The sequence below is a fragment of the Temnothorax longispinosus genome, chromosome 10 (assembly GCF_030848805.1).
Source record: "Temnothorax longispinosus isolate EJ_2023e chromosome 10, Tlon_JGU_v1, whole genome shotgun sequence".
Taxonomy (NCBI): domain Eukaryota; kingdom Metazoa; phylum Arthropoda; class Insecta; order Hymenoptera; family Formicidae; genus Temnothorax; species Temnothorax longispinosus.
Genome location: NC_092367.1, coordinates 14,104,008 through 14,115,208, shown reverse-complemented (window position 1 = coordinate 14,115,208; position 11,201 = coordinate 14,104,008). Strand labels below are relative to the sequence as shown.

At 46.0% G+C, this 11,201-nt stretch overlaps 1 protein-coding gene across 7 annotated transcripts in view; it reads right to left on the bottom strand.

The window, feature by feature from the left end:
• Nucleotides 1–32: 32 nt before the first annotated feature.
• The window catches only part of Exd (PBX homeobox extradenticle), a 54,806-nt gene continuing 43,637 nt past the window's right edge, over nucleotides 33–11,201 (bottom strand). For 2 of the 7 annotated variants that reach the window (XM_071790034.1, XM_071790035.1), the window contains exon 8: nucleotides 33–6,890. In XM_071790034.1, the coding sequence (XP_071646135.1) occupies nucleotides 6,756–6,890 (135 nt within the window). In that variant the 3' untranslated portion in view covers nucleotides 33–6,755. Of the gene's footprint in view, nucleotides 6,960–7,614; nucleotides 10,009–11,201 lie in introns of those variants that run through there. The other 5 variants (XM_071790037.1, XM_071790042.1, XM_071790039.1 and 2 more) reach the window with 5 other exon arrangements.

The window sequence follows — 11,201 nt, the reverse complement described above, 5'->3', positions numbered from 1 at the left end:
GGCGAGGGGGATGAACAATCGCAGATGCGTCATATTTTTTCGATCCTTTTATTAAGTTTATCATAATGCTTCGAATCGATACAATGATTTCTGTGGTATACTGTCGTCTTTCGGGCCACAACGTCGACGATCGTCTTCTCCCGCGCACGGACGTTTTGTGCTCTGAGATCATCATGCACGAAAATGCGTATACGAAATCGGCGGCGGCGGGGGGAGGGGAGAGGTAGCCGCCGCGCGGTGCGTGTATATTTCCGGTGTGTTTTTAATAGGCGAAGCGAGAAGGCGCGCTCGCGTGTTTGTTCGAAACACGAAGAAATCAATCCAAAAATATCGTCGTCTCTGTGGGCGCGACACCGGGGATCATCGGGCAGATTTGGTCGAGAGAGTCGGGTAGACGGTGGGACGAGGCGGGGGGTGGTTAGTACGGAGAGGGGGTGGTTGCTCTTTAAGCGACGACAGTTAACGCCGTGACACCGATGACACTTCGAGAGGCGAAAAAAAAGAAGGAAAAGAAAGAAAAAGGAGGAAAAAAAGTTTAAATGCAGTTTAACAATCAGCGTTCTTATCAGCGTGCACGTCGAGCGTGTACGACCGTCTCTCGTTATTTCTACATCTGCCTCCTTTTTTTTCTCTCTCTCTCTCCGCTATCGCGCGTAGACGGAAGTCGGAGAGAGCGATGAGGGATAATGGCGGGCGAAGGAGAAACGGAGAGACCGGGGCACCGGGAAAGGGTGAAGGAGGAGGATGAGGGGGGAGAGGAAGAGAAGAGCGCACGAAGGATATAAATATATAATAATATCTTATACCGCGCGTATTTTCATAAAGTACGCTTAAACGTTATTTTTTTCTCATCAATCTCTCTCTCTCGCACACACGCTCTCTCTTTCTCTCGTGTCTCTCTCTCTCTCTCTCTCTCGCACGTCGCGTCGGTATTATCGATCTGTATTTCTTTTTTTTCCCTTTTCTTCGTTTTGTTATCGTTTCATTTATTAAATGTTAAGAGTAGAGCCTATAAAGGGACGCCCGGAGGCGCGCTTACAGCGAACCCCGGGCGCGCTTTTTTTTTCTCGTATACTAGCTGTGCCGGAACGCACTTGTACTGGTCGCACGATCGGCGAAGGATTCGGCTAAAGATAGTGGCCGCCGTCGAGACCGGGGCAGGGGGAGGAAAAGGGGAGAAGCGATCTCGAACGATCGTCGCGAGGATCATCCGCTTGCCCACGGCCGACGCGAAACCGAGATCGATCTTGTCGTGTTTTACGTTGCCCACGTATAAAAAAATAAGCAGCGAGTTCAGATGTATCTCGAGAACGAGCGAGTCATGATCGTTACGCGTGAAGTTGAATCCAGTTTAAGCGAAAGAGCACGAACAAGCATGAACAAGCACGAACGAGCATCAACGAGCGCGAACGAACCCTTAGATTTACATCAAGTATGTTCTCTCGTTTTTTTTCCCCGAAGAAAAAGAGATCGTTACGCTCGTTCGTGCTCGCCGTAAACGTTCACTCACGATCGACCGTTTTTGCTAGCCTGTGTGGATCCTCTGGATCCACCCGACGATCATACGCGAGTCGATCTGCAAAATCATGTCGAGCGTTTCAACAATCTGCATTTCACTACCGAAAGTTTTACGTTCGAGCAGGGTGCGATTGGAACAGGGGTGAGGGGATGCATCGAACGGGACGCGAAGAGAACCGCGCATTCGACAGCCGATCTTTAGCCGAGCGATTCGCTCGCGACATATCATTTAACAACAGAGTTTAACCACCTAATCGCTCGGAGGATACTCGTAACTCCCCCGATCTTCGCCTCGGCTTTGTTTATACAATGTGACAATTGGATATCCTTTTTATTTTCTTCCTCGTTTACCTACGTGCTAGGCAATATAAATGATCCATCTGCAATTCATTAATTATAAACGAAGCGGAAAAGAAAGAAGGCCAAAAAAAAATCGTGACTCCGACCAAGGTGAAGAAACGTTTGAAAAACAAAATAAAATAAATGTACATCTCTCTCTCTTTCTCTCTTTCTCGAGTCGACGATAAAACTTTAATAACCCATAGATACTTATCATCATGATGTTTACAATTACAGTTTTGCGATTATCACAATGCGAGAACCGCCAATATATAATAATAGTAATAATAATAATATCAATGATAATAATAATGGCAATAATATAATAATTAAAAATAAACTAGGTAATAACTAATAATAATAATAATAATAATCTTCGCCGTACTAATTACCATCGTTATTACAATGATTCATTTTAGCCGTTATGGTTGCCTATATACTATCCTCTTTTATATATACTTCTATATATATAGCTACAATATATAATATTTTCGTGTTGAAAAATCGTATACATTAGTGTTGTGTCGCAGGACCATTGCTTCTGTCTCTCTTTCTCTCGTTCTCTCTCTCTCTCTCTCTCTCTCTCTCTCGCTCTCTTTCTCGTTTATTCTCGCACCTTTATTTCTCTCAACGCGTCTGCTATATATCATTCCGCGTTCCGCTATATATCTTTTTTTTGCTCCTGATGGATCGCAGATGAGAGGGGTAAGAAGGGGGGAAAACACTGTCGTCGATGGCTGGAAGCATTCGTGTCGGTATATGGAGCCACCAAAGTCGGGGAGTCCGAAAATCGCAGATCGCGAAATATCGCTCCGGAGCGAATCGCGAACCCCCCTTCATGCGCGCGCAGGCCGTTTATAGGACATCCTGTATTGTGCATTAATTTCGGAATGCGACTTTTCGCTTCGTAAAAACCTTACAAATATTCGGCGCGAAATACTCCGGCAGGATCCACTTCGCGAGGTCCGTCTCGAAGGGGGAGTGGGGAGATCTGAACTCCGGGGGGACGACGTTCTCGAGTCTCGGTCATCAACGTAACGTGGAAAATTGAAAGAAACGAGGCAAGGGTGGAAACGCGTTCGGCCGCGCGAGTTGATATCGAATCGATGATGTCTCCCCCAAACAGCACCATGTCCAAAATCGGGACCTAAGACGTCAATAAGACGTCTTTTAGACGTAATATCGTAAGACGTCTTAAAGATCTCTTAAAAAGCCTCAAAGACGTCTCATGTCCCGATTTTGGACATGCGTGCTGTCCGGGTCGACTTTTTTTTCTCGTCGAGACAGATCCGCGGCGGGGGAGAGGGGGGCGAATTAGATGAGAATTCTGGCCGATATTAGGCCGAGAACACGAGTGCCTCCAGACACGAACGCGTTACGTAATCTTAATAGCTTAATATCGATTTTTAGTTCGTATTACTCGCCGTTCAAAGGCGAGCCTCGGATCACAGATAGTGAGGTGATCGGATTGCGCGAGCGTTATCGCGACAACAACGCGGTCTCGTATTCGTATTCTTTTCCGTTTTCTCTCTCTCTTCTTTTCTTTTTTTTTCGCTCACTCCCGCATTTACGCGCGCACACACACACACACACGCTCTCTTTTTTTCGCTTGTTCTTTTTTTTTTTTTTTTTAAGTTTGTCAGTATGCGTTCTTCCTGCGTTTCTCCTAAGGATTTCAAGGCGACAGCTCCTGAAAGCAAACAGCATCCGGTCGTGTACGCGCGCGAGCGAATTCACACAGTTGGCGTGAAAAAAGATCGTCCGAGAAGATTCGCAAGAAGGACCTAGCTCGTTCGTCCGGTCTCCTCGAGCCGAAAACGATTCTCGCAAACGATTCCGAGATTCTGATACGGACGTATACATACATCCGCGACAAACGAACCCGTTCCCGGTTACCCACGGAAGATAGCCGGGTTTCCCGACTCGCCCTCGGGCGACCGTGCACGCGCGCGCGCTCACGTCCCGGGTATCTCTTTCTCTTTTCTCTTTTTTTTTCTCTTCCACTCGAAACGCAATCCTCGTGTGTCCTCTGCTCGGTTCGTTACAACAAGAGATCTCTTTTCCCGCCGCACGCGGAGTGGCGTGCGAGTTATACAGATACGAAAGTATAGAATGTATATATAATATATATATTTTTTTATACATGTATATATATACGTATACACAATATATATGTACCTACGTACGTACGGCCAACTAAGGGTAGACAGGCGCAATCACGTGTTCGGGGTCGAATCCGATCGATCGGCCGCGCTTCTTTTCAGATCGCTGCCGATTTCGGATTCGACGCTCCATATATGTGTAAATGAATGTGTGTGTGTGTGTGTGTGTGTGTTTTGTGTCGCGGACAATGAATCGATGAAGACAATAAAAATAACTGGAGAGAAACAAATTTTAACGAGACCTTCGTGCTCGGTTGCGCAATTACAAAAAAAAGAAAAAGAAAACGGGAGGGACGAAAAGCGGCTCGGAGTTTTCCTCGCTCGCGAAAATACAGTCATGCACATCGATTTTCCAATGCAATCGCGATCCTTGGTCAATGCCCCGCATTGTGATTAGTAAACGGACCGATGGATTCAGAACTCTGAGCGACGTCGAAGTTTTCCACGGTGACGTCACACGCGTATTCCAGGAATTCCGATTCCGGGGAGAGCATCCAAACAAATTCTAAGAATCTAAGAATTTCCTTATATCAGAGTCGTTCAAATGGCTATCTACACGAATGTAAAGTTAACGTTTATCAGTTATATTTAAAAGGGACTCTTAATCCACTCTTCATCGACGAACTTTTTTCGCGAATTGCTTGCGACCCAAGCAAGAAGTCGACTCTTATTTTTCCCAGCGAGCTCGAACGTACGCAACATGCCAGGATCGTGATTGCCCTTTTTAAGCGGAACTTGGAAAATAAAGGATACGGGATATCGATCATGAATGAACGTAGGAGACATTCGCTAGCATTACATAAGATTAACATGTCAGGAACGAGTAACAAGACATTAACATAAAGTCGCACGGGGAAAAGAGTCGTGTATTCATGTGTGCTGCGAAAGACGATGCTCTTTCGCACAGCGTTTCCAAAAATAAAAACTACGATCTCCGAAGAGATTTGTACAAGCTTATTTAAAAAAATCGAGTGAACTTAGAAAGAAAACTAAAGGCGATAGTTCACCTTTTGTTCGGCAATAAAATCATGACGAACGCTACTCTTGGACTCAACAATCGAGTCTAAAAGGGCCTTGGAAACGCCATATCCGTGTTAATGTTGTAGCATTTGTAGTTTGTAAATGTGACTGGTCCGTGTACGCTCCTCTCCCTAGCTAGGCGCGTGTACGTCGACCTATTGTCTTGAGAGAAACCAACTTCCGCCGTAAGGAGAGCACGCTGACCTACGCCTTCGTCGCTCGCGTGGTCTTTTCCTTCCGTTCACTTCGCTCGCCCGCTCTCTGCGCTTCAGAGCGCCGCCTCTCACGAAAAATTGCTCGATAAGGCCAAGACCGGCTAACAAGGATACGTGAACGGAGACGCGTTTAACTCTGACACTACAACTATGCGTCTCCCAGACGTACTTGCATAGTTTCCTCAACACACTTTTCTTCTCCTCCTACCGACTATACATATATATATCTGTACCTTGAAGGCAAAGAATCGTATCTCCATTGTTAGGAATTTAGAGACAACAAGATTTGAAGGGTTTATTATTTCTATGAAAATTTCCAATATGATTTTAACATTGTATCTTAAGAATTAGTAATAATGGACATAAGACCCTTTATCATTATACAATTTCAGCTCCTGGTATCATCCTATATTAATCATCATTCTCATCATCATCATATCTAAAAAAGGCATGTAAAGTCGACACTCGAATCTATCGAAGTTTATTGTTGTCGCTTTTCCGCGATGCCGATTGGTTCTCTCACTGCGTTTACTTCATTTGCAGTTGTCATCATATATTTTGACAGTTGTGTGTATCAAGAAGTTAATAGTGTAATAGTAATAGCATAATGTTAAAGCTAAATAGCGCGCGCGAAGCGCGCGTCTGTGGTGTCTAGTATTAAAAAAAGTAAATTAACTTTGTTTTGACAATACGATTCTTTACCTCTAAATATTTATATATACATATATATAATATTGAAAATTTTTATTTTCTATATGTATATATAAAATAAAAATTTTTTAAATCCAAACTATGCATTAAAATTATCTTGGAAGTAAACCAAAAAGAACAATGATTATATTTTACGGTAAATGATACAATAATTATTAAATCAATTTTTTGATAATATACGTCTAACAGAGGCGTACGGTGTTTCTCGATCACTAAAAATGAGAGTTGTAGCGTCAGGGTTAACCGTCCCGGCTCTCTTCGATCCCGAGCACCGAGGTACGCTCGCGTATACGTTTGTTGATAACAGACAACAGCCAGACGACTTAATCGCTCCGTTCATCTTCCGAGTTCCGAGCTTGTCACCTGCCTCCTGCGACGGGTTACGGCTCGGTCGGTCCACGCGTACTTCCGCACGTATCCTTCCTCCTTCTGATACAGAACCAAAACGAGAAGAGAGTCGCTCGAAGATCGAAAAAACGAACGCTACTTATTAGGAAACACCAGCGGTACGACCGTGTGCGTCGTATGCCTCGTATACGTTTTCGTGTACCGTGTCGTGTCGTGTCCATGAGATTGCGTTGCTGTGTTGTGTGATCCCGTTAATATGTGGTTTTCTCGTCTCTTTCGCTCGCTCGCTCGCTCGCTCGCTCCTCTCCAGCGTTTGCCATCGTTCGCACAATCTCTCTCTCTCTCTCTCTCTTTCTCTCGCCTAGCAATCTCGTCCGCGCGCGTAGTCCGCCTCGAAAGGAAAAGTGAGGGGGGAAGAAAGAAAGAACCAATGTATGTGTCTTTAGACGCGCGGTCGCTTTTCGTTTTCCCGGTCGGAATCAGAGTCCGCTGAATCGTGGAGAGGCGGAAATTCGGGCACCGCCTCGCGCTGTTGCATCCATCCCGCCGCGCCTGGCCCCCCAGCCAATGCCTTGCCCTGCGTCATGTTTTTCGATTGTTTGTTTTTTGTTTTGCAATTGCATTTTTAGCCCTCTGTCTTTATCCCCTGCAGGATGGCGACAAAATAGCATGTCATTGGTCACTAAGCCTCGCCTCGATACCCGGTAAAAAGAAGACTTTGCTTCGCTTCGCGCTTTCGCTCTCAAACGGAGAACGTTCAGTCTACCCGGCTCATCTCGCCGGGTATGCCGAACCTTCTCCAAGCTCGGCCACGTTGTATCGGCTACGCCGGCAACGAGAGACAGACATTTACTTCCGCATTACGTAGCGAACATTCCAAGTACTCTGAAGATCGTCTTTTGTGACATCTCAAGATTGTACTTAAAACGGTCTTAAATATAAGAACCGACTACGAACACCGTCCTAAATGTACCTTCTTTGTACTCTTGTATCAAGTTTGTCTCAAGTCTGTCGCGCAACTCGGATTTCGCAGCAAGCGAAACCCGATATCCTGGAACCGTTTCTCGTTATTACTCGCGATCACTTGTCTCTCGTTATCCGCGTCTCGGAAGGATTCGAGCGCTTGTCTCGTCCACGAAACTTGTCACTCGGGTGTCATTTCACCATCGAAGTAATCGACAGAGGCCGAATCGGGAAGTCTCCTTCCGAACTTGCCGATGCAACGGGCCGGCGTCTATTCTACTGGTCTATGCGAAATTCTGAACTCTGCAAAACGAGCTACAATGAGATTTTTGATTGCATTCACTCCCTCTCTATCACGCTCTTTCTCTCCGCCTTTCGCTCCTCCGCCTACTCACTCAGATATCCCCAATCAACACACACACTCTCTCTCTCTCTCTCTCTCTCTCTCTCGCTCTCTTTCTCAGATCAAAAGACAAATGCGCGCACACACGTACTACCTTGTAAAACCAGTACACACGTGGGCCTCAGAAAATAGCATTAACGTAACTCTGACATCTTTCAAATCCATTAAATTAGCGTTTATAAACTACGGACAGTTTCCTAATCTTCCGTGACTTGCGAAAGTGTATATTCCTTGATTGCATCCAAGGAAAGATCTCGACAGTGACTTTTCGCTTCGGAGGCTCTCGTGTCTTGAAATTCTACATGCAGCCATGCATGTCACGAAAACTATCTGCCCTAGTATCTTTCCAACTATAAGATACACTCCAACGTTGCCTTGTTTTCCTTCTATCAACCTATATATACATATCATACGTGTGAAAACTGTGTATGTGTGTGTATGTATGATGTGTAAAGAGCTGCCTTTAAGTAAATCTCTAAAGATTAAGTATCGAAAGCCGTGTAAAGAGCGACGTAATGAAACCGCGCGCAATGCGTAGGGTGCGTGTATGCTGTCGAATATCTATGTACAAACGGGTACAGATTCATGTGTGATTATTCACGTCACCGGTGTGTCTTCCGATGTTGATCTCTCAGATGCCAAAAACTGTAAAAAGGGGAGGAAGCAACGGGAACGCCCCTCGCGCGAATAATTTCAAGGCCCCCGTTTTACGAATTTTGCGCGACTGGAAGAATCAGTGTTGAAAGCAACGCGGCTCGTGCCTCCTCAGCACCCGCCCGAGACACTCGCCGCGATTAACAATCGAAAAACTAAAAACTTATCGCTTGCTGCCACCACAACTTTTACTATCTACGTAACAAACGGCCTATCTAAACGTATCTCTACGACCTAAAAAATAAAGAAGAGTCCCAATATCAAAATCTTATTGCACACTTAGCGAGATCTAATCCTAAGGGAAGAGCTCGAAGGCGAGGACGTCTTTCTGGAGGGTATAACAAACGCACGGGCGAAGAGCCCTCCGCTTTCCTCGATGCGGGTCGTCTCGATGCGTACGGGAAATTCGGTACGGAACACCACGGAAAAGATCCAAGTCCGAAAGCTCGATCCGCGCGTTGCGTTCTCCAATTCTTCCAATGTCGACGTACTCTTCAGGATGGCAGACCGATACGAGAGAAGTCAAACAAGAGAGATTATCATTCTTGGACGCGCGTCAAATGAGACCTCTATCGATACTCGGGTAACTTGGGATCGGGACCGCCGAGTTTCGCTCCTTCCCTCCGTAATGCCGAAATTTCACGAAATTTCTATCTCTATTCTTAGCAACGTCGTTACCGGCGAGCTTCACCGAGTTATCCAAAGATCGCTGTCTCGACTTTATATCACGTACGCATCTTTAACGTGCGTCGCGACGCACGCGGTTCTTCCCTCCCTCGTGCGCAGCTTAGTTCGAAAATAAATTCTATTTCTCGGGGTCTACGGAGCGTGGAGATCTTCCTCTGCAGATGAACGCGCGACAATCCCGCCGCCGTCGGAACGCCTCCGCGAAGCACAGACGTTGGAGTAGAAATTTCGAAACGTCCTCGGAACACGTAGACCGCGCGGATCCGCCTGCGTACATATTGCACTGATCGACGAGTTAGATGAGAATGGAACTGGCACCTCGCGAGCCGGAGGAGGATTCTAACAACGTCTCCTCGAGAACTCTCGTTTCTCAGAAAATCCACGACCTTTCTTCAAATGCCTCTCTTTCTCTTTTTCTTTGAGAACTGAGTTCTAGGGAAAGAGATCAGACGCTTGTTGCAACGGAGAACGATGTCCCGACCGGCCGTCGTCAGCTTCTAATCCCGGGCATCTCTCTCTCTCTCTATCTCTTTCTCTCGTTCGCACTTTCTCTTTCTCGCCATCTCTAACTTTTTTAATGTTTCTCTCATTCTTTCTCTGTTTTTTTCTCTTATCTCGTGTCGAGAGCTTGCGGCGAAATTTCTTTCTACACGATTGCGAGCGCTTTTAGGCCGGCCTGACGCATCACTGGAAACACAATAAAAAAAGCACGAGAGGCCGAGATCAGTGTTACACGCACCAGTCCCGATTTTCACGTTCACGTCTTATAATTTTTTTTCCCGGCTGTGTGATCTCATTCTCTCCCCTTTTCTCTCCCCCATTCGCGTTCATCCCTCTATCTTTCTGTCTCGCACGATTCACACTTTCCCATCCTTTCTCTCCCTCTCTCTCGCTCTCTATTTTAGCTTCGACTGCGTGTCTTTTGCGTGACTGTCTGATCCGGGGTCTCTCTCTCACTCTCTGTCGCCTTCTAAGAATTTCGTTTCATCTGCATCAAGAAAAAAACGTCATTGAGTCGGATTGGAGTTTCCGATCTTTCGCTTTTTTTTTTAAGCACCATCGCGTCGAATCGTAATTTAAGATCCTGACAAGAATTTGTCCGATTGCGATCTTCTATTTCCAAAGTTAAATCCGATTTGTGCGGCTAGTTGAAAATTTCTCGTTTAAATTTGCATAACGTAATCTCTTCGCGAAACGATAAGAGGAGAATGCGCGCTCGTATCCGGGATATCGTCTCCGTAGTCGCGAACCGTTCGCGCGATTTCGCGCAGCATCCGAGAGACGGATCGTCAAGGTGATGGAGAGTAGAAGAGACGGCGCAGCAGACGACCGAATGGATCGTGACAGTAACGTAGGCGGGGTAGCGGAGACCGTATACCAGAACTGTGCTTGCGACAATGCGCCGTCTTTCTTCTCAACGTGTCATTCTCGATATTTTAGTAACGCACACGTTGCGGCGGCGGTACGCGCGCAAAATAGCAAAAGACGGCAATCCGAAAACGGCTGGAATTGGGAAGGAAAAGCTTCTCCAAAACGCTTCCCTTCCCCTTCGTCGGACGAGGTGCCTTTTCATCCGTAGCCAGCCCCGGCTCCTCGTTGCAACAAACACAGTTCCGCGTTCCGTACTGTTACGGTTACTTGTTAGATTCGAAGTACCAACCAACAGCTGATTAGAACGAGATTAAAAAAAGAGTGAGGGGGCAGGTGGGACGGCGAAGACAAAAAAACGAGGCGGTGGATAAGATAGATTATGACGGAATGTACAAGTGGATTACGTTATACTTGACCGGTGCAAAATGTTAAGAGTCAGTCGGCCGGCGTGTGAGAGAGGCTCTTTGTGCTCGTGTAAGAGTGTACAAAGCGAATGCTCATTTGTTACGTATGCGATTATGGGAAAAGTAGTTAGTGCCAGCTGCAGCGTCGAAGGGAGGGGATTTGTTGTTGTCGCGAACTTCGCTGTTAAAACCGTTGTCGTGTCGAACTTCGCTGTCAGAACCAATCACGTGTGCGCGATGCAAAGACCTGGCGAGATCGATGTGACAAGAAATTGCAAATTCGAGCTCATTAGGAACAACGGAACGGATTAGAATCCACGAGACGTCTAGCTAAAGACAAAGTTGACACGTGGACTGAAATTAGAAATTTAAATTGAAATACTTTACGCATGATATTCCTAATAAA